This window comes from Vespula vulgaris, chromosome 9, assembly GCF_905475345.1.
Source record: "Vespula vulgaris chromosome 9, iyVesVulg1.1, whole genome shotgun sequence".
NCBI classification, from domain to species: Eukaryota; Metazoa; Arthropoda; class Insecta; order Hymenoptera; family Vespidae; genus Vespula; species Vespula vulgaris.
This window is the reverse complement of record NC_066594.1, coordinates 3,625,582-3,650,237: the sequence shown is the minus strand read 5'-3', so window position 1 is coordinate 3,650,237 and position 24,656 is coordinate 3,625,582. Positions and strand designations below refer to the sequence as shown.

General features: G+C 31.2%; 1 protein-coding gene and 3 long non-coding RNA genes across 4 annotated transcripts in view; 1 reads left to right on the top strand and 3 right to left on the bottom strand.

Annotated features, from left to right (window-relative positions):
* LOC127066405 (probable G-protein coupled receptor 158) overlaps positions 1-24,656 on the top strand; it is an 87,713-nt gene that overhangs the window by 28,591 nt on the left and 34,466 nt on the right. The window contains exon 2 of the mRNA XM_051000127.1: positions 8,431-8,614. Within this exon, the coding sequence (XP_050856084.1) occupies positions 8,431-8,614 (184 nt within the window). The remainder of the gene's footprint in view (positions 1-8,430; positions 8,615-24,656) is intronic.
* LOC127066453 (uncharacterized) lies at positions 135-4,627 on the bottom strand. The gene is made up of 2 exons (XR_007782400.1): positions 3,330-4,627; positions 135-937 (listed from the first exon to the last, which is right to left on the bottom strand). It is a non-coding gene; the product is annotated as an uncharacterized LOC127066453 (long non-coding RNA).
* LOC127066450 (uncharacterized) lies at positions 9,620-11,033 on the bottom strand. The gene is made up of 2 exons (XR_007782395.1): positions 10,848-11,033; positions 9,620-10,163 (listed from the first exon to the last, which is right to left on the bottom strand). It is a non-coding gene; the product is annotated as an uncharacterized LOC127066450 (long non-coding RNA).
* LOC127066452 (uncharacterized) lies at positions 12,800-15,008 on the bottom strand. The gene is made up of 2 exons (XR_007782399.1): positions 13,706-15,008; positions 12,800-13,323 (listed from the first exon to the last, which is right to left on the bottom strand). It is a non-coding gene; the product is annotated as an uncharacterized LOC127066452 (long non-coding RNA).

Sequence of the window (24,656 nt, the reverse complement as noted above, 5' to 3'; positions counted from 1 at the left end):
AATACTCAATGAAACTTGTGATTATGAAAAGAATCTAATTAAAAGTCATATACATATAGTATATTTTTTATTCCGAGATATTTGGACATTTTCGTTTGAATCATTTAAAAATTATTTTACTATAATCGCAAAGATAAAACAAAGTATATTTATTTTTGAAAAATAATTATTTACGTAATTAAAAAATTTGAAGAATATCGTGTTACGACATACATATTTTAATATCTCAAATTACTTAGACCACTTTCATAGCCATCGGTACACGCATGTATATCTCATTCCATGAATTTACGAGCTTTATCGTTGAAATTTGTGTTAGACGGCATACAGTTCAACTACAGATAAGATAACATTCCAATATTATTACTTCGTCGTTAGTTGACATGGATTAAGTCATTTCATGGTCTACTTTCTGCGAACACAAACACTTCATCGTCATATTACGATATCCTAACGTTTCAATTTCCGTTTGCTAGTTTGTTATATTGTATTGAAGTATATAATATATATACATATTTTAATACAATATAACTCCAATTTGAAAAATTCAACATGCGAGAGCTTTTCTTGAATCTTTTTTTTTTTCACGTCTTATCACGAATTATTTTATTTTTCTCGATAACGATATTATTCTTTCCGCGTGTAGTCCCTGAAATCGCTTGGAGAATCTTTCGTATGGTGTCCAATTATTCGCGACACGATCTGGATACGAGGCACGATCGTGTTTCGGTTCGCTGAACATCGAGGCGCATAGCTTCCGTTGATACGTCACAACTTCTTATTGGTAGGTACGTGCCGGTGACCGACTAACATTCTATCCTCGTCCGTGGATATCTATTTCTTCTTCTTCTTCTTCTTCTTCGATGATGCTATTTTTCTTCAAGCCATTTTCTCATAGTTTATGAGTCAGTAGGGAAGAGAGTTGGTTACCTACCATCTAAATCGTACCTCATAAATTTTATTTTTATTACCGAGTGTAAAAAATATCTAATGGTAAATATAATAAATCTATCGAAGGAATTAAATATATAAGAAAGGAATTTTTTTAATTATTTAGAAATATTTGAATTGATCGGGTATACACATTTTTGGATTAATTTATCTAATCGATAATAATCGAAATTAATTTATCTAATCAATAATATCAAATAAAACATATGACATATGATATCTTTTTGTGATACAATTTTGACAACTCTACTCTCCTGTAATTCGTCAAATAATGAAAAGTTAAGTTAAGGTCGATCAATGGATTAGATTGATAATGAGTTAAATATTTCTATACATGAACAGAATATTAGATATAGATTATACGATCATTTTGTCTGTATTACGTATTCGTACTTCTGTCAACTATACACATATTTATATTTTATACAATTTACGGAAAGATATGTATATATGGAATAATAAAATTATATATCAGAAATGATTAGAGAAGGTCGTGATTCATTTCATTTTTCTGACTTTACTGTATCTTTAGAAAGGTCAAGTCATATTGCCGGCCATTATACGAACTATGTTAAAAATCTTGACTCGTAGACATATCGTAGATGCATACGTCAAAACGAAGCTTTATTGAACTAGCTAAAACGTCAATAATCGAAATACGATCGTTCGATGTATCAGATGGATGTATCTCGCACGAAACATATAATTTCAGCGGCAGGTATGGTATTAACTACAAATACAATATTTGTTTTTAGTTAAACTTATGTACATCTAGCTAACGTTTATTTAAGAAGAATTAAAGTTTATTAATTAGCTTGATATTATTTACGATAGAATACGTACTATAAAAAAAAAAGGTTAACATATTATACCGAAAGTAATATCGTGTACTTAGCTTTGATCATGCGAAGGTTGTTACATGCTGCTTCTGAAGACCTATAAGCTAACGGTGACGTTGCTCTTTTTTAGTATTATTTTTTTAGTACTATTCTTTAAAAATCGAAGTAATATCAAAGCGTCATTTAAATCCCGGAATAACAAACTGAAATTTAATGTTTAAACAAATATATTTTTGTTTAAATTAAATACATAATTTATTATACCTTATATACATTATTACATTATTTAAATAACTATAAAATAATCAAAGATATAAATTATTTAAGCTTAACCGTATGGAAGGCTAGATCTTTAATATTTACTTGTCGGAACTCAAATGAATATTAACTCGATAACTGTTAAAATCGTCGATGTATTTGTTTTATATATAGCACTTGTATACATTTAAAATATATTTAAAGAAATAATATTGCGAATTAATAATCTTTTATTGGATTAAATATCAGTTCGTAAAATTAATTTAAAATAATATTTCAAATCGTTAATGAAACCAAGCTATTGATGAATGAAGTAAACAAATCTTTCAATCGATAAATAAAGTAAAAAAGAAGAGAGAGAGAGAGAGAGAGAGAGAGAGAAAGAGAGTAGAAGAGATATTTTAGTTAGTTAATATTTTAGTTAGTTAATATTTTAATTAGTTAATATTTTATAAATAAACAACGGCGAATAATTTGGCAAAGATGTAAACGAATAAACAAAGAAGTTAGTGCTAATAATACGGAAGACTTAGGTAAGTCTTAAGAGTAATCTCGCCCGGAAGCTTTTAAACAGTCGAGTTTTATGGTCGTTACCTGTGAATTTCTCGTAGATCTTAACTACTTTTTTCCATCTCTCTCTCTCTCTCTCTCTCTCTCTCTCTCTCTCTCTCACTCGCTCTTTTTTCCTCTCACTTTTTTTCTCGTTTAATAAACTAAAGCCTTACCTTCTTTCTGGGACACCATGAATTAATATTTTTCAATTGGGGTGAGTATCCTCGAAAAAATGGACGAGAAGGTATAAAAATTGCATTTCTATGAAATTCCAATAAAGGTCGCTGAATCTAACGAACCAATTTTCTAGACTTTCGATGATTTAATTACTTAAGATATAATAATTGAGCATTTCTTGAGATATATCAGATCGGAATATAAACTGCTATTCGATGTAATACGAAACCTCAATAATTTTTTTTTTCTCTTAATGCGACGAACGTGATAGTTTCTCATGCTATGTTCGTGATAAAAATAAACAAAATCAATGAATACAAGTAAAAGGTAAAAGATAACTGATCACCGATTAGAAAGAAGCAATGAAGGACGATATTTATATTTTTATTTTTTTTACTATAGCTACGTTAAAATGGTTTTATTGACGTAGGACTCGATTGCTCGCGACACGTACAACGAAAATGGTTGACACGAGATTTTCGAGAAGCATAATATACACAACGGAATTTTCAGAAGATATTTGCGCAAGTAGGTATGTGTTTGTATACTCACGCTATAAAACTCTAGGCCATTTTGGAGAAATAGGTTTTTCGTTTAAAGAATACACGAATGCGACTCCTTTTCTCTCTTGACTTTTTCTTAGCTTTCTTTCTTCATATTTCTTCCTTTTCTTGAAAAGTACATTTTAAGCGTTCTTTGAAAATAACAACGTATCAAGAATTTTCCTCGAAATTCTTTAATCTTTTATTTCTACTTTTTAAACTTTTTCCTTTTATTTTATTCATACGAACTTAAAAATTTATTTGTTTCGAATTGCTTCTCGAACAATGAGATATATATATGTACGTTCATTTCAAATAGTTTCATTTGTATTTCCCTACACCGAAGAGGTTTCTCATTAGAATTAATAGTGATAGACGTTGATAGACGTGCGAACGTGGAGTAAAATAATTATTAATCGGTATAGATAGCCAAGCGTCGAACTCGTTCTCTTTAAATAGTTTTCATTATATCGTTTTCCTATCTATTTACATACACACGTGTGATCTTTTTATTATGTCGATTTAAATACTTACGGTGAAAAATGATATCAAGATAATATTTAAATCGCGCAATAAATACGTTTCATTTAAAAGTATATAAATGTACGAGAGATACTCGAGCACTGAACTAAACCGTATGACTGCTGTACACAAACTAATCTATGTCTTAAGAAGCTACATATTAAGACGATCGATAATGATCTAACCAAAGTCAAAAGATAAAAACCAAACAATAATAAAGTTTGTTGCCGATATTAAACTACGCGTATCGTTTGCTTTGTATTTATCTGTGACCTTTCCTTTATTTCATATTAAATAATGAATGACTTTGTCATGATGATTCACGGTCAAATAAAACGCGTCTAGTCAATTTTGATTTCCGAGCAAATTCATGTATTTTGAACGTACGTGACATACATCACTATGACGCAATATCTTGCATTTATGAGGTTTATAACGAGTATTGCGATTTGCTCGTCAATGATGCATCATGGACGGTCTCGAAACCAGAAACGAACGATGAATAATTGCAAGATAAGGCAAATGTTAATAAGTTTTTTCGAGATTAATTTATTCATAAAAAAAAGACTTTTTTCAAATTTCTTTGTTGGCGTAAAGCATTATAAAAGTATGACTAGTGAACAGCTTTAAAGGGGAACAATCGATTTATCTTTCTAGATGAGTTATTTTCCAATGAAAAATTGTAAAAGTTTTAAAAGGCTATTATCGTAAGAACGATATTGTTCGTATCAAAGAATATTATTTATCGTAGAATCATAATGCGTGTGCGATATAAAATATAAATATTAATGTAAAATAATAATTCGAAATAGAATAAAATTAAAGGAAAACGCGAACGTATTGTGCAATATTCTTTATAAAAATACAATTATTTCTATATTTTTCATTCTCGATTTTCTATACCTTTTCATATGTCTGTTTTATCCTTTGTTCGAGAAATTTTCTTCTCGCAATTCCAACAATCAAACAGAACACATTGAGAGTTCTCATTTTTTTTTTATTCGATCGCTATCCTTTCTATTCTATATTTTAATAACTTTCTATAATATCGAAAGATGTCGAAACAAGAAGTCAATAATTTACAATCGAAAGAAAAGAAAATATACATACATACATACATATATATATATATATATATATATATATATATATATATATATATATATATGATTCAGTATAGCAGTAAGGATGACCGAAGAAGGAAGAGATAAATCGTCTCTCACGGAAATCCTTAGCGAATAAATCGAAGTGGAAAGAAAGAGGAAAAGAGATAGGGAAGAGCAGAGTCGTCCCACTTTCGAGCTTTACGAGGACTTTGCATTCTCGCAAGAAATGCGTGCATATCGCATGGGTCTTGAAGAACCTTAGATGTAACTCAAAGGGTGGGAAAAATTCACGACGCTATCAATTGCAAGCTATACGAAAAGGTAAACGAGTACGTAGTAAAGGATCAAAGATGAGAAGAAAGAGACGAGGAATAAAACTGAAAAAGGAGAAATCTGAATAGTCCCGAATGAAAGGGAAAAAGGAAAAGGATCTTCGTAAAATATTGAGGAAAAACGAGGTACCGTATGTAATATAAATGAGGATAAGAGAAAAAAAGAATAGTCAAAGGAACCAACTTCGTAAAGGAGATAAAGAAAACAAGTTGTCTACATGGAAATCAGCCTTCTCACTAGCGAACGCTAATATATGGATACCTTTTCCAGCTAGTTCGAGAACGATAACGCCTTTATTTCCCATACATTTTCCCGAGAAGCTAAGAAATTGCTTCGCTTTATTGGCTATGATCCGGTCGAACCTGAGAAATGTTATTTACGCTACTGCCAGGGAAGATCTCGTTTCATTCGAAATATATGTATGTAGGTACACGTTTTAGAAGCTATGCGTATTCTTTCTTCGAACTTTGTAAGAGTTAACGTTAACCGAACAAATCCAACTAGTCTTGTATCTTTTTATTCGATCCATTTTCCTTTCTATCCTCTTCCGTTACTCCCTCATTGAAAAATTAATAAGTTGTTCAAATAGATCTAATATCAAGCACCCATTATTTTTCTATAGTGTCTTGGAAAGAATGTTTTTTAATTTCTTTTACTTTTCCTTTATTTTTTTTTTTTTTTTAGATCATGATCGATTAACTTAAACACTTAGAAGGTCTTTTAAAAGCCAAATGTATGTACAACTTAACGAATAGATTAGCTCGAGGTATTAACAAAAAGTATTGATATGAAAAAGCGTGGAAAATAAAGTTGAGAAAAAACAAATATATATGATTCTAGCTTTCCTTTAATCTACTTATGAATATTTCGTCTTTAGCTAAAAGCGAAATAATAACTGGCTTAATGTTCTGTTTTTTTACGGAGAGTTATTATTTTTAAAAGTTGATACAATTACAAGATTGAAATTCTGATTTTCATCTCGTATAAATGGGATGTAAGTGAATGTTACGGAAATTGAAAAAATAATTCTGTACATCATTATTGACCATGTAGACGTACAATATTGAAACACTACGGATTACACCAGTTTTCGTAGGCTTAGCTGCTAGATTTTTTTTTTTAGATAACTTCTTTGGTAATACGCACGCCCGGATATAGAAAAAAATATACGATATCTTTTAAAAGTTAACATAAAAATCATTTACAAAGAATATAATATTTACCATAGAAACAATATCCGGATTTAAGCCGCTTTTCGAATTCGTAACGAATTTCGAAAAGCTTTGATGGACATACGTCTGTTAGAATACGCGTCGTTAAATTACGAATTCGTCCTCGATATATTCGTTTCGTCAATGTCGACGTTTAATCTGTACGTTTTCAGCTTGGTTTTGAATACTAAGATTAAAAGATTAATGATTTTTCAGTATTCTCCACTTTTATGAATACCGAAAAAGATTATTGTATCTATTGTTTCCTCGAAATAATGTTTAGAATGTGCAGTGTATATATACAGTAGGTGAGCCTTTTTTAAAGATAGACGAGAAAGAAAATGATTGACAATATCATCGAAATCGAAATATTGTTTATCAATCAAAAATAATATTTCGTATCAATAGTAATAATCGTGGCACTATCAGTGTGATTCAAAACTATTGATACAGAAATTGTACAAAATAAATATGTAAATATAACTAAATATTTTATATCATACTAATTCATAAAAAGTATCGTTTTATTATAATAAACTGTTTATTTATAATAATAGAATCTACTTGTTTATGAATTAATCGAATGTAATATAATTTATAGATATATAAAGTTTAGAAATTGAATGGATCTGTTTGAATAAATACGATTATAGTATCCGTGGGAAATATTATTCCAATATAAAACATTTAATATCAATTGCACATGAAATATATTATCCGTTAAGATGATAATCTCGTGTCGAAGTACCATTATGGGTAGGTATGCTATTTATTGTACGCCTATTACTCACGGTGATTCGGAACGCATTGACACCACGATTATCGATTTTGACCAGCTTCAGAGACATATTTCACAAATGTTTGTGTCGTTGGCAGATAATTATTATCACTATATCCGGTCAAGCGAAACAATGCTCTCACATTTCGCGCGTCAACGATTCGAAAACAAAACTCGATTGAATTTAGCATCCAGAAACGCTTTTACATCATTTCGTTCGTTCCATTTTCTCCTTGATTATTCTCCGCTTCATACTTCACTTTTCGAGTCACGCGAATATTAGCGAGCTTGATCGATTTTTTACCACTCTTTAAGAATTTCTTGGAAATCCGCAAAGCACGAGAGATTATGATTACGTCGTAAAAGTAATCGCATGTAAATCTTCCTTTCAAAATTTCTCCTTATGACCTATCTATAATCAGAGAGAATTGATTATAGTATTGTAAAAACTACGATATAAAATAAACCTGGCGTATCATAAATTATTAATAAAGAGTATCTTTATGTAAATAAAAGAATATGTAATATATTCATTATTGCATAATGGTATAACTTTAATTGCATGTTATACGTGTGCGTGTTGAAATATATTAATAAGTTTATTTAAGAATTGATTTATATGAACAGTATTAAATATATTAATAAATTAATTAGGTTAATAAGCGATTATATTAAAAGAAACTCTCTCATGAACATACGATAGGTACATACAGGAATGTAGTTTTTCATTAAATTTCCTAAAATAATATATATACATTATAATAATATATATACATCTATATCTTTCTTAATTAATTAAAAAATTCTAGAGTTGGAATTTTATTTCCTAACTATACTAAAACTAGTACCATACATTTTTTTTCGTAAGAATTTATACAAGAATGATTCCTTCCATGAATATACTAGGGTCATTTGAAAAATTCATAACTTTTTTTTTTTATTGTTCATTTTAAGATATGTTTCACTTTAAGAATGAAATGTATCTATATATCCTCGTATTTAACGTTCGTTGTAATGAATTATTAACGTTTGGCAAAAGTCGGAAAAATTTTAATGATAAAATTTACGTTTAACGATTTACTTGTTCTAATGAGTTTTCATTTCTATCTTTGAATTTATTCTAATGATAAATTTAAATTAATAAACGTTGCGCTTTTACAGGTTTACATACGTATACTTATAACGAGAGCACCCATACCGAACGGGAGGAGGACGAAATACTTACTGTGAAATATGAGGATGGCAGATGGTCAAAACCTTACTACGATTGTGGTGGTGGCAACATTTGGATGTTGACTTATACCGTTCCTTTCTTTGGATATGTTAACGACACATACTTTTTCAAGTACGTATAAAATATATTAATTACGGTACCTCGAGCAAATGAGAAAGATAGAGAGAGAGAGAAACATAGAGAGAGAGGGAGAGGGAGAGGGAGAGAGAGGGAGAGGGAGAGAGAGAGAGAGAGAGAGAGAGAGTACGAGAATGAAGATCAATGGGACACATTGAGCGACGTAAATCGATTTTACGTCAACCAAAGAACGTTCTTCCATCGCGAGGACGACGTCATTACACGCACGGAAGAAGCTTTGTATGTGCTAATGAATATTAAAACCTTTCTTACCTTTTCCCTTTACTGTTGGCATGCAAGACTCGAGTTGCGTTAATTAGTAGAGGTTTCGAATTGCCAATTTTAATGAACGACGTTAGAGACGAATAGAGAGATACATTTACTTGTCATGTTACTAGAAAGACATTTGAACTTTCGAGTTTCTTCCTTCTTGAAATTTATCGTACGACATAACTTGTACGAAAATTTTCTCATTCTTTCTCTCTCTCTTTCTTGATTTTTCTCCCGATCTTTCGCTCTCTCCTTTTCTCTTTTCCTTTTGATCAATAGATCGGTCGATCGTTTACATACGAAAAGTAAAATTGGATTGTATTGATGACGAAGGACAAAGGTAAATCGATATTTCCTCGAGGTACTCGACTCAGCTCCTACGCAGCTCAGGGACAACTAAACGGAGACTGAAGCGAGCTGCCACAAGTTACATCAAAGTTTATGACTTACTCAGGCGCAACCTTGCCGATATTGCTTCAACGAAGTTGAGTTAGCCTCCGGTAAACAAACTACTTCAACTGTTTCGAATTTTGTTAAAAAAAATATATATATATACATATATATTTATGGGTCGAATAATCTGCGTTGTCTGCTCACCTTGAAATTTTCGAAAATCAATAATATTTTCAAACACTTTTTCCTTCCTCGGAATAATAACGTTTGTCGAAAGGTCAACAAATGTGTATATTTCTTTCTATAATAGTTTTTACATTAATAAACGTTTGCTCGTTCAAATAAATTTTGTTTATTCAGAAAAGCGTATATATTTGTTATAAATGAAGAAAGTGGAATTATTCAAAGACATTATTTATCCTTTCTTGGTAAAAATGTTAAGAGAAAAAGAAATAAAAAAGAAAGGAATAACAATAATTAGATCGGAACGACGGTCCTGCAAATACCATTCGAGTCCTGTCGTTGACCAGACGGACATCGTTTTCCTGTATGATTTGGAAAACCGATCCTTCCGGTTTCGTATCATTTGAGGATTCCGTGGTGGGAGATTCATCAGTCTGAGAGAGCACGGGATCAACGAAATTCGTGAAAATAAGGAGAGAAATCAGGGTGGTTGCAATCAGTGCCACTGGAAGGTGTTTCATATTTGTAAAGGAAAGGTATGCGAGCAAAATAAAATTGGGAAAAGGTAGAAAGTTTTTCCGTGGAAAAAAAGAAAAAGTGAAAGTTTAATCTTTCGAAAGGAAAACGAAAAGAAATTTGTAGTCTTCCTTGAGTGCGATGATTGGGTTGTTCTTCGTCTCTTTCCGAATAGTAGCAACTACAATTAAATCATGAAATATAATGTTATTAATTATGCCGAAGTAATCAATTTTAAAAAATATTCTTCATTTCCTATAATATTTCCGAACAATATCTTTCATTAATTTTAACAAATTCTAATTGATATTTATCGTTTAGTGAATATCGAACGAAACGTTATACATATCATTGAAACGAATAAGAAATTGTTTCTATCGATTATTCGATTCATTTTACTTATGTTTTATAAAGAGATCAAGGTACTTTCTTGATCGTCATCAAATCTCGAAAATAATGAAAAGATATTGTATACGGAATTCAACGCACACACACACACATTCATACAAATTTTCCTTTAAACGAATTTTTCGATTATATCAAAAGGATTTATTATACGTTTTAATGCTCAAACTTCGCAATTTTTATGTAATCGACCTTCTTAAGTTCATTCATATTTTTTCGATAAAATTTCTTATCTCGTGGAAAATACGCGAGCCGTAGTTGTATCTATTTATAACGTTTACCGCAAAATAAAATCGTCCATCGATGACGATCATGTGTTAATTAACTCACATCACAGTTCACTCGATATTCTTTTTCTCCTTTTCTTTTTTTTTTTTTGCTTCTTTTGATAAAGACACTCCACGAGGAATGACGTGATCGACGGATAAAGAGTTTTCATATATAACAGCGAATTCTATACCTTTGAATTATCGAATAGCTTATATACGAATGCTCGTTTTCTTTGTCTTTCCTTTATTTCTCTATATATTTTGATTTCTTGAGCTTTTTAATATCGATATTATAGATTATGCAAAAGTTCCTAATAAGAAAGCAAAGATGTTCTCGCAAGAGTATCTACCGACACATCTGTTTCTAGCAGCATTCCACGTTCATATTTATAACCTACTGCCAGCAGTACGCTGGTATATGACGTAATCTTTATCAATGCTTCGCGGGTGAAAAGTTTTCTTGGAAAGACATAGCAAAATTCGCCCTTGAATTATAAACTCATACGTATTTCATGCAAAGATACCACTACAATATACACAGGTATGTACATCCGATGTATGTACGTATACCTTGTGTTATCAGTGAGAATAAGGTCGCTTAAATTTTATGAAAAATAAAATACAAAAAAAAAAATAAAAAGAAAAAACAAAGAGAAAGTAAGAAAGATTTACGTTCGTAAGTTTATGATTCGATTTAAAATATGATACTTTATAATTTTTAATTCAAACAATTCAATTGGATATTAAAAAGATGAAACGATTCGCATTTTCATTTTTAAACATTTTAAAGCTATTTTTATCACTCGTTATATCATTTATATGAATTTGCATACGTTTTCAAGATGTATTTTCGAAAAGGCGTAACAAAGCATGTCTGTCGACACGATGAATACGTTCAACAAATGTTACGTTATAAAATGTTTCTTTGAATCATTTTCGAATCATCCTTTTATCTCGTAATCGGTTCGTATCTATAAAGATCAAGATAGATCTAAGTAAGAGTTATATTTAGAGATCTAATAAGAATTCTATTCGTCTCAATCATTTTTCATGATCTACAATATTACCATATTTTCAATAACGACGACGAGTTTTATCGAGAAATGAAATTTTGCTCGATTCGATATCTAATCTTCGAACTTTAAAATTATTTATGAATTTGCGACAAGATATTAAATTTATTTCTATATATAAAAGAAAACTTTTGTAAAATTTCTTTTCCTTTATAACAATTACCATATCTAATTTTACGGTATCTAATAGTTGATTCTCTTATAATTTCCACATTATTTTCCTTCCGGTAATACTGTTATTAGAACAAACAAATTTGACTTGTTGCTTAAACGATATATCGAAATTGAAAGCCATATCCTGCACATATAACATAAATTGTATGATTTCACGATCGTGCTCTCATCGCAATTATATCTCAATTAATCGTTAGTAACAGAATCTATGTATCTCTTTATATAAATTTATATTCTTTGGTACTAGTATATTGATAATAATCGTGAATTATGAAAGGGATCAACCGTGTTATCATCGTGTTAACTTTTTTAGTATATTCCTGGAATTCAGAAATATCTGATATCTGTATATAGGAAAGTATTTCGCTAAAAAATATTTGATTTACAATGCTAACAAGCATCAAGGATTACGTTTTATGAAGGACTTAAATTTCACTCCATCTCTTTTTCATACTATTACTATTTATTAACATCATCGTTATAATCAGTCATAATATTAAACATTAATCTTAATATTTGATATGAGTGTTATATAGAGTTTTATCTGAACTATTTCATTCTCTGTTTATATTGTATGTTATTTTTAATGTCTTTATTAAAATAAAAATTATCAATAAGCCAATATAGTATATAAAATTCTATTTGTATATGTGTCTATTGTTCACTATTTTAATATTATTATTATTAATATTATTATTATTATTATTATTATTATTATTATTATTATTATTATTATTATTATTATTATTATTATTATTATTATTATTTGAACCGATCAAAGTGCTCATCTAGTAGTTCTATTTTTTCAAACTTTTTCTATTCCCCTTTTCGAAATATAAAAAAATAACCGTAAAAATGATATTTGAATGATGTTAAAATATTTTTATCGATAAAAATAATGTAATCTTTGTATTCTGAGCATTTTATTATTTATTTTATTATCTCTTTTCGGTTGTGCATTTAATATAAAAATATATGATTAAGGATTGACTGGTCTCCAGTTCCCATTCGTATCTAAACGATATTCAATTTCATCTTTTATTTTAAATACCGGTGCTGTAATAATATTTCTTTTTGTACGTTTTTTGCTGTTATCGTTGCCATCCTCTTCTTCAGACTCCTCTGCATCACACTCCTCTGCGGCTTCTTCACCTTCAGCTTCAAGTTCCTCCTTGACTTCTTCTTCCACAGGCATTTTCTCATTCGACTCGGACGATGAATTTTCTGCCATTTTAATTATCTCACAATTGACTGGTTTTTCCAACAAAAACAAATTTCCTTTCTTCTATCAAACGCAAGGTCACCGATATTCTCCTCAATGACGATAACTTCAATGTAATTCTTGTCTTCCTCTTCTTTCCCTTTTCCTCTCTTCGCTAATACCGATAACGTCCTCTTATCGAACGTTATCAATTTCACCCTGAAAATGTCGAAGAAACAATTCGTCAAATGTAATCGAAGCAAAGTAGTAACACCAAAAACTTATGAATATTTGCATAAATGTGTCTGTATATATAGAGATAAACTTATTATCTGTGTTTCTTGCTTATTTATTTTCTTATTTTTTTTTTCTTGAGCGATTAATTTCAATTTACTGTTGATAAGCAGTTGATTAATATGTTTTATGTCTGATTTTGAAGTCAACAAAAAAGGCGTAAATTCGAGAACGAACTAAATTATTACCAGGAAATGTTCCAGTAGAAATGATAAATATTCGAAAAGTACGACAAATAAATAACGAGCTTGAAATCTAGATATCTTCGTCTTTATGATTTGATTTTTTATCTATTATAAATACTCACCAAAAGGAGATATAAAAATTGTAGTTAGCTGCGCTTAACTCGTCCGATCGAATCGTAGTTATTCCATTGAAACATAGATCTAGAATGAACGCTCTCGAACAGCTTAAAACTATTGTAAACTTCAAAATGTTAAAATAATCCTTTTACGTTGAATTTCTTTTACCTTTATCGAGTCGAAAGTATAAATATCGGATAACGATAAGCTTCTAACTTATCGTTTACCTCTTAGATTATCTGATCGTATAATTTTACGATACAATACACATGAAGATGTTTTACGTTAGTTCTAAAAAAAGAATGATCGTTGAAGGTGAAATAGCTTGATCTAATTTTGGCATGGGTTTTCTCTCTCTCTCTTTCTTTTTTTCTCTCCAAGAGTCGAATTTATCGACAACTCAATGTCGGCTGTGCGAGAACGTTCAAGACTCGATTCGACAATACACTCCGACGATCCTTTTCACTATCTTGTGTGTTTCCAACTGAACTGCCCCGACGAAGCGAACCTCTTCTCTGTTTAAACATTGTTTCCATTTTCGCTTCGAGTATTCTACAATGTAACTAACGATTATAACGTTGGTCACTAGACAATCTTTGTCTTTCTTAAAATAGGAAGGAAAGGAGAAAGAATAAAGAAAAAATAGATGTGAACGTTCGAAAAGTCATTAAACTTCTTCAGAAAAATATATTTGACAAGTTCTCTGTCCTAGAAACTTCAAACGGAACACGAATTTCTAATTTAATTTTCGAATTTCGTCTCATTACGAACATTCATTCGTGATTGGAAACAGTAACTCCTTTTCTCTTTTCTTCGATGTTATTAACTTTCTGGGTTTTAAGAGTCAGGTCAAACGAAGATACGATGAGTATCGACCGACCTTTTAAACGATATTAAAAGAAGATCCTATGGTCTAAGCAAAGCCTCAGTAATGAGAAACTTGGTGAAATTGATAAATGATTTATTTGACTTGGTTTTGTATATTCTTGATTCTACAATCTTTAGGAACATAACAAATACACTTGTATGCGTATGAAAGCTATTAGAGAGTTTAGTTAAATAGATGTGTTAGAAAAAGAGAGCACTGACCTGTGATAAAATTCACCGTAACCATGTTACAAATTAGATCTGCTAACTCTCCTCTGCCAGATAATTCGTTTAAGCGTTTAAGCTCGAAAATAGTAGAAAGCCGAGTTTCGTTTGATGGCAAGCGTATAGTACCTCGACAGAGAGAGAGAGAGAGAGAGAGAGAGAGAGAGAGAGAGAGAGAGAGAGAGAGAGAGAGAGATGGAGAGAAAGGAGGAAAAATAAAAGTGTGTTGTAAATGGATTTTTCAACGGGTTAACTGTAAGCCACAAGACCGGCATAGGTAAATCTATCCGTAGCACGATTTCTCTTGTCGATTAAGTTGTTAAACTATATTGTCGCTAATAAAATTTATGAAGGATCATTTGTTCGTTGAAACCTTTCGTGAGATTAATGATTTTTGATCTATCAAAAAAAATCGTCTTACAATTAGATATTTAAGATTTCTAAAAATATTGCAAATTACGATGTTTAACAAAATATGGATATGAGCGATGAACAGACGAGTCGTGGCAGACAATAAACCTTTATTCTTCTTTGGAATCTTTATTTTTTTTTTCTTGTTAAGTCACTTTTTATTAAGTTAAAATAAAAAAGTCAATCCAAAAGCTACGATCTCTTTAATCTTAATTTATTCAGCCTATTTAATCCTTGATTATCTTATTCATTTATATTATTGATACATATCTTCACGGATTTTCTAAGCGTCATGATTATATTTGTAGACACATGCTTCCGCTGGCGATGTAGTTGTTTCCGAGAATAAAATCACTAAGCCCTCGGATGAAAATTAATCTAAAGGAGACCTAATTTTCGTATATTACGAAGTAAGGTTGACTGTCTGAATAATGATAAAGAAAGTATAATGATATAACATATTCTTATATTCTTATGATTACTATAATAAATCGAGTTAACTAATGAATACAACAAACACATTGAGATATAATTTTATGACTTGGGATGTTGCGACTGACTATTCAGCAAAATGATCGAAATAGTTTGGAAAAAAGGGAAAGGGAAATGGAAAGGGAAAGGGAAAGGAAAAGGGAAAGGAAAAGGAAAAGGAAAAGAGAAAGTGCGTAGGAGGAGTTTCCAAATGAAAAGTGTACAAAAAGGGAATGATATCTTGATTGGTTGTTGTAAACGTGTTCGGATAGTTTATTTAAAATGTTTAAACAATTTCATGTGGTTTCTTATACGAATTGACAGCACGGATGAAATGAAAAGATGAAATGAATGAGGTGAAATATTTCAAGCGTAGACTTCGGACAACCATATTAATCTTAGCTAGTAGTCTGAGTTTATTGCCTTATACATTTTAGAAAGCTAAGAGCTCAACTAGAAACGTCTAAGACTCGGACAATGACGAGCAATGTATATTTTATTCTTGGTGTGCATCCAAAATCCAAAGAATTCTCACGATCAAATAATCTGCATGGTTCTTGAAAGAAAGTTTAAGAAAACTAAGAGTAGTATACGTCAACGTATAAATTTTGGCATAAACATCGTTTATCGTGCAATATTAAATTATTATTAACGTACTTCCCTCAGCCAATAAAAAAGAAATCTGTTGCCGAAGAAAATGAACGATTTCCAATGTCCTCTCACCTGTTGAACTCCTTTACTCGTTAAATCCTTCTAATCACCTTTCCAGCGCATCTAATTAAAAAGAATTTCTATTATTTTTTCACACAAAAACCTTTCATAAATCTTACGAAGAAAGGATAAAATATATAAAAGAAAGAATTGGCAAAGTTCTTAAGTTATCGATAAAATGATAAAAATTCGTTCGTGAAATGAAGTGAATCTATCGATTGAATCGAGAAAACTACTATTTGTTCAATCTTTTCTTTCTTTTTCTTTTAGCAATGGTTTTCAAATCACGATTCGTTCCTTCGGGATCGAAAGCTTCAACGTTTTCAGCAGATTCTCGCGAAAGGTTCGTCCCGAGTGCTCTTTATCCTCTCACCCTTAAACCCGTTTGGACGTTCGTGGAATTTTACATTGGGACTGTAGAGTCGCGCTCTATCGGATTTGCAATTACTGATCTTCCTCGAGGGAGCCACACCTGCGAATGATTGAAGACGCGAGAACGACCTCGTCGAATCTCGTCGCTTTGAAATAGAGACGTCCTCGCAATCTAGCATATGGCGACGTTTGTGAGATGAAAAGAAAGGAAAACTCGATTTCATAGCTCTCGGACCTTTTTAATCAATTCCGTTTTACGCCATTGGATTTTCTATTTCTTCTTTTTTTGACATCTCTCTTTTATTCTCTCTCTCTCTCTTTTTTTTTGTATTTTTGAGAACGAATATTAGGTGTTAATTAAATTCCAAATAATCGTTAGCATTTGATTGTTTTGCTTCTAAAAAAAAAAAAAAAGATTAGAGAAAAAATTTTTCATTTTCGTACACCTGTAAAAATTCTATAATATTCAAATCAAATTGACTTATGTCGGCGATATTTAAAAAAAAAGAAAATAAAAGACTGAAATACGTCAAGTTCTATAACAGATGATATACGCCTGGGGTTAACCGCTTGTTAAAGTTATCGCTTCTATCGAATAACGTTTCGAAAGTATCGCTCCTATCGAATATCATTTCGAAATTATCGCTTTTATCGATTTTGCAAAGCAATGATGATGTATCATCGAACGTCGACAAATTAGTTAAATGACACCACCTGAAGTTGAAAATTCACAATGACACTTTATAAAACGAAGTTTCTCAAATTTACTGCTCTGGAGATGAAAGTTATATTACAGTGGAATATAATGTGAAAGGATGAGCAGCTGCAAATTTTAAATGAAATAATGAGATTTCGCGTGATGACATTCCAATGGGGATTTATGTATTTGCCTTTTGTTCTACGATTGTTCTCGTTTTGAAATATATTAGTACGTGTAATTATAAATTCGTAAAATTTCGAGAATTTGTTTTTTTTTTAATTTTATTAGTTTACATTTTATGGAATTGGAGTATTTGTTTTATAAACAAATTTTTCCAATCCGCAAAATGAAGAATTTGAATGAGAATTTCTATATATTTCGTACCGTTTAACAATGAACCGGATACGTTTATAATAGGGAGCGATTTTCAGGAAATATTTTTTTTATCGGATTATACACTTCCTGATAATAACTATATAAAATAATAACAATAAAAAATATTATTGTATTTTTGTAAGTAAATTGGCATTCAAATGTTCTTATTTAAATGCACCATTTTGTACGATATTCAAATGGAGATGTCGAAATTTAATGGAATTCATACGTTAACCTTTTTATTGCATTAGTGATTAGAATACAATTCGCGAATATTCCTCCTACGTTATATCTTATACATTATACAAATCTATTCCGTGCGAAATAGCGTGTTCGAGGACAGAGATATCAAAGAAAGAAAAAAAATACTATTGAGCTTCGTCGACGTTAATGAACTTCTCACGTTCCTTTGAAAATGTAACGTGTAGTCTATATTTTAACGTGTCCCTGAGGGCAAGCACATTTGCACTGTGAAATTCCACCTTGGAGCGAATATTTGTCGATGTCATGCTATTCGTCGATTTGCTATAGACCTTTTTTTCTTTACTTTTCTTTTTTGTCTCTCTAGCTTTTTAAAAAAATAACCAGTCGCAATCGTTGTTCGCTTTTATTGCTTTCGAAATAAACGAAAACTAGTCGCGAACAAAGCACGTTATTCTTTCTTCTTTTCTCGTCGATGCGTCCCATCTTTTGTACACGTTTGTATTCGATCGACAATTTCGTTTCTCTTATCGCACCGATATGGTACGAGCTTTCTCGAATTCTCTTGTTGTTACTCGTATTGTACAATGACGCACTTTACCTCGTCGAAGACGAGAAAAGAAGGGAGAGATAAAAAAAAGAAAAAAAAAGAATGAAATAACTTTACGTAAAACCAGAGAGAGAGAGAGAAAAAAAAGGGTCAGTTCTTCTTTTTATTCACATAAACAAATTTGTTTTTTTTTTTTTTTTTTTTTAGATAAAGTAGAACGCAAAACAACGAAAATTCATTTCTTTGTATTTTTTCTACTGTTCAGAATAATTGACTTCGTTAATTCTCTTCCTTCGATAATATAGTAAAGATCATTTCTGATCACTTTTACCACTATGCCATGTAATATAATATTTGATAAAGAAGGTTAAAAAGATAAAAGAGAGTATACCATAGCGATTTTAATATTCTTCCTATTTTAAAGAGATCAAAGTAGTTGAGAAGTTCATGTGACAACATACACTCAAATGAAATTTTTCATTCTATCTTCTTCACGTTGACCTTTTCTTTCCTTTGATCTATTATCTCATTCTCTTTCTCTCTCTCTCTCTCTCTCTCTCTCTTTCTCTCCATTTATTTTCGCAGTGTCGCCGCTGAAAACAGTAATTGCCGCAGATGAAAACAGTAATTCAATAGTATTCAAAGTCTCACGTTGAATTGAAAAATTTCGTTACGAAAAAAACTTTAATAATTCATTGCAAAAGTTTTGTTTTTGAAAATATTTGCCTAACAAATATTTGCAAAATTGATTGCTTTGCGTATAAACGAATATTTATTACTCGTGAAATAAGATTAAGAAATGTTAGTGAAATAACTTGTATATACTTCCACTATTAGATTTCGTATTGCATTTTTCATAGTTCTATATTCTATGATTTTGCATTGTCACAATTTCGAGCACGAATTTTTCTTGTTTAGTAATCATGAAGTTAATGAACAAGGAAACAAAAGTTTGCAAGCGATTTAACTTGATATCGTTAATTGGACTACGTGTCCAGCAAAATCCTTACGGTAACTCGACATACGGTGAAATTAAACAATAGATCATCCTTTAATTGCCTTACCTTTGAAGCATGAACTTTGGTCAACCGATATAAAATCCAATTAATGTATTTAATCATGATTCTACTCCAATTCCTAGATCGGATTCAAATGAAATTGAAGCATTTTAGCGTAAATAACTGAGTAGATTAAATTAACGGATTTGAAAGCATAGAGAGAAACCTGAAATTATGCGCTTTCAAACAAAGAAGGAGAAATGATAGCAATTAAAATAGTATTTATCTAATATAATAATAACTATTTGTAAAATATCAGAAATATGTTTGATCTATATAATAAATAACGTTTCAACGGTAATTTCAGAATTATTTCCAAAACCATCGATAATTTTATCGGTGAATTTTTTAACAAATCGTCAATATAATCCGGTTAACAAGAGAAGATTCTCAAATTTGTTTTAGATAATCAAATTTCATAGACGGAATGTATCAAAGTTAAACAATAAAACTATCCAACTATGTGTGAAAGGTTATTTAATTGATATACGAACGGTGTAAAGTTCTGTATTGTTAACTTTGACAATAATGAGTGAGTTTCATTTAAACCAAGAGAAATGTTAACGGAAGAACGAATAAATTATTTAATTTAAGAAACTCAATTAAGGTAACTTAGAATAACGTATGATGATTTAGCGCGTTACCATTATGACTAACGATCTCAAACGCTTACTAAATCTTCTTGATATATCCTTTTGCTCATCAACAACATCGGTAAATTACCTATGTCAAATTAATCCTATTTCGATTTAATCCAATTAACTTTGCCTCGTTATTGAGAATCCATTCTCTCGAGGATCGAAATCCTCTCAAAAAGGATACACCTTTGTCTCTCTCTCTCTCTCTCTCTCTCTCTCTCTCTCTCTCTCTCTCTCTCTCTCTCTCTCTCTCTCTCCCCTTCTCTCCTTTCTATTCCTCTTTCTATTGAAATAAAGCCAATAACTTCTTCATTCGTCTTATATATTTTGTATATCCAGTAAGACATTTTCCCAAAACTCAGCCAAAAATTTCAACACGATTCAGCATTTTTAACTTCTCTCATAAATTGTAGTTTTCAATCGTTAGTTTCATCGAGAAATAAAGAACGATCATGCAACGTTGAAAAAGATAGAAGTCGGAGAGAAAATATCATCGAGATAAAATATTGTCCGATTTTTACCTATCCAAAAAAAAAAAAAGAGACGAGAGTTCTACTAAATAAGCGAAATATGATTTATACACAGTAGATATACAATAGTTTTCCATGATTCTGAATATTTTCTTTATTTTCATTTCTCTCCTTCGTTTCTTCTTTCTTTTCTTCTTTTTTTTATTATTATTATTATTAAAATCCAACATTCGCCTTTTCATAAGCGATATGAATTTCTACTTGATTTAACTTATATTAAATTATGAGAATTCCATTGTCGAAGGAAAGAAAAAAAGTTTGCTTATAAAATCGTACCAAGAAGTAGTTCCAATAACGGTGCTTTTCTGCGCTTTAAAGAAGCATTACGCGCAAATGTTGGTGCGATCAATTTTCCGAAAGATTCGCGGAGAGGTAACGGCAGTTCGATTAATCTTGGAACGGTACCACCTCCAAAGGTCTCTATCGTTCTCCAGGGAGAGATTGCGAAGGTCATGAGGAATGACAGATACATTATGTCGCATCCCTCAACGAAAGTATACCGTGAAAATGTATTTTCGATGACGGCTTTTGAGCATCCACCACGAGATTTATCCTTTAGAAACAAAGAGACAAAAACAGACAGACAGACAAAGAAACATAATTTATCTTCATTAGGTACTGTTTTAGTAAGCGAAAAGAAGATAGAAAAGTTATAAGATAATTCCAATTAAAATGAAATATATATATAATAAATCATGAATTTTCTTCAATCAACTTCAATCAACAATTCTTGAATCAACTGCGATATTAGATCTTTTCGATTAAATGGCAAACTTCAATTTATTAAAGAAACTGTGATCTAAGCACGAGTTTGTAAAATCTATTGCGATAAATGAACAATTATTTTGATTACAAACAAATTTATTGAATTAATAAAATAATTTAGTGACAAAATGAGATTTTACGTTGAAACGATTTGTTGCCATGAAGGTAAACAGAAAGTGGAAAGTAAAGCGAAAAAAAAAGAAAAAGTCGAAAAGGGAATGTAAAAAGTCGAACGTGAAAATTCCATTTAGCAGCTCAGCCTGTGTGAGAACGATCATGATAAAAAAAGAAAAAATGAAAAAAAAAGGAAAAAAATAGAAAACAAAAAGATGTTTCTCTAATTTGTTAGAAATGAACGAAGCACGTTGGAGTGTGACGAACGTGCACATTTACGTGAACGTCGAATCCACGAATTGGAGAACGGCCAAACAAGCCGCTATACAGAGGTGTGGCACGTTTTCCAAACTGGACCATCACCCCTCTCTAACTTCACTCTTATTTAACAGCGATATCACACGAGAATCAGAATTATTTTAACGGCCTCTATTTAAAGATCGACGTTTCGATAGACTGAAAAAATATTATTTGATATACTATATAACTGCATTACCAATAAAATGCATTTCTTTTCGGACAGATAATGAATTTGAATTCGAATTCGTCCGCGATAGTCGAGTACAATTTCCTTTCTGAAACGTGTCTACCTAAAAAAATGATTCAAAGGTGGGACAAGAGAAAGAGAGAGAAAGAGAGGAGAGAGGGAGAGAGAAATTCAGAAAAGAGGAAATAAAGCGAGCGACGTCTCGATAAAAGAATGAACCAATGTCCCTCAATAAGAAAAATGCAATATCCGTTTAAAGGAAATTTGCTATCGGGAGGTGTGAACGGCAACGATCGATGCTGTAATTCTCGCAAATCAAGAATCGATAGAGGGCAAACCGTCGAACGGCGATGAGCAGGGTAAACCGAGAGGATAGGGTGAACGAGGAATGAGAATAAACGATAGAGAGAGGGGGGAGAGAGAGAGAGGAAGGGAGGCAGGGAGGGAGAGAAAAAGATAGAGAGTAAATAATGGTGGTGATGTTGAAAGAGGCAGAAGCCAAGGGAATAGAGTCGAAATAAACATCAAATATGTTAATTTACATCGTTCAGGCAAACCGCCAATCGTGAGACGAATCATTAAACTTCAAATGTTAATGGTGAGACACCCTTTAATGGGAGAGAGAGGGAGGGGGAGAGAATGAGTGACTGAAGCTTGTCCAAGACATTAAGAATTCCTCTCTGAACTTAATGTTTTCGAAACTCTGTCTTTCTCTCTCTCTCTCTCTCTCTCTTTCCTTTTCTCTCTCAAAGTTATAGGTACGTTGGGATATGTTAGGTGGAAGGTCTCTCCATTTTGAAGGGAGATTATCCGGATATTTCATACACACATACATATACTCGTGAAACTAATACTCATAAGAACCCGATATATAGTTGAAAGCTCCAAACAAACTTATAGTTTTCGTTAAAATCGATAGCTCCATAGTTTCTCTATTTCCGTTTGCTAAAAGTCAGTGAATGGGATTAAAGCCATCACATATAGCTTTTCGCTGATGCGATTACAGCTCTCTCTTTCTCTCTTCTTTCTTTATATTTTGTTTTCGCTTACTTATCATGTCTAAGGAAGCACGTAAGCTTCTTATGTAGCTTCGACAGAGCAACCGTGGCTCTTAGATATGTCTTTTTCTCTTTATTTTTGTTCCGTTTTTCTTACTGTTCCCTCGCAAGTAAAACCTATCTAACTGTGAGAGAGAAACATGTGAAAAGAGGATCGTTGTATAGAACAGCCATTTCCGATGACTCCGTAGGAAGAGAAAAAAAAAAGAAAAAAGAGTCGAGAAAAGAAGAGAATAGAATAAGGGAGAAGGAGAAGAAAGGAAAATGATTTTCTTTCGCGGCTCGCCACGAACGGCCTTCGACGATATTTTTGCAGAAATTAAACGCGATAAATTTCGATTCGTTCCAAATCGGCGCGAGTACAGCATGGTAATAATGATCGCAACATAGAAAAAAGAAATTCAATAAAAGGAAAATCCTTAAAATGATCTCCATCGTCTCTTTTCCCTTTTTTTCTTTTTTTTTTCGACCGATGACAACGACGCAAGCAGACCTTAGCCCGATGTTGATTTTCATTATAAGACTAATTTTTATGTCTACCAATAAAAAAAAGAATCGAACGGATAACACATTTATTTTCCATTTCTACAGATATGCTTTTTCATACGCTTACTTCAATAACCGTTCAATACCAGCTATCATATGAATCGTTGAAAACCTCAAATTTCATTCTAAAAAAAACATGACCTCGAAGATATTTTATTTTTGCAATCGTTAAAAAAATATAGACCGTTTTAATAGAAGCATATAAAGTTACAATGAAAAAAAATGTGACGGGGATCAGTTCAAGTCTCGTATTGCAATTTGTCATTATGAATTCTGTTAAAAAATTTTTCACGTCAAAACGAATTAGAAGAATGAAATATCTCGGCGGAATTTATTTCGCTTGGTTTTGATATATATGACATTTGAAAAGAAATCTGATACGGAAACTAAGATAGAAAGGAGGGAAAAAATAGAAAAAGAAAGAAAGCCCGGTTGAAACACGTAGATCATTTTCCATTGAAAATGCATTTATGCATTTCGAACGAATTGACATTTCATGTAGAATATAACAGCATCTGAAGCAAGCTTGAATCTATTTAAATTTGTCATCCTGATTTAAAACGTTTTTATAAAATGATTCACATAAAACCTCATCTAATGCTTTTCTTTATGTATTTATCTTGACAAAAATAGTGCTAATAGCAATGATTAATGCGTAAAGTATTTCTAAAAGAATGCTTCATGTTTACATTAAATGCTGAAAATTACATTCTTCTGTCTCATTATTATCCACGTGCATGATTGACGTGTTCGAAAATATATTTTGAAGCGTGTCAAATAATGAATGAACTGTTCGACAGATTTTTAGAAAATTTTTAAATTACTACTGTTGATGTTAGATTGAGAATGACGAAAAAGATGAAGTTGGAAATTTAAA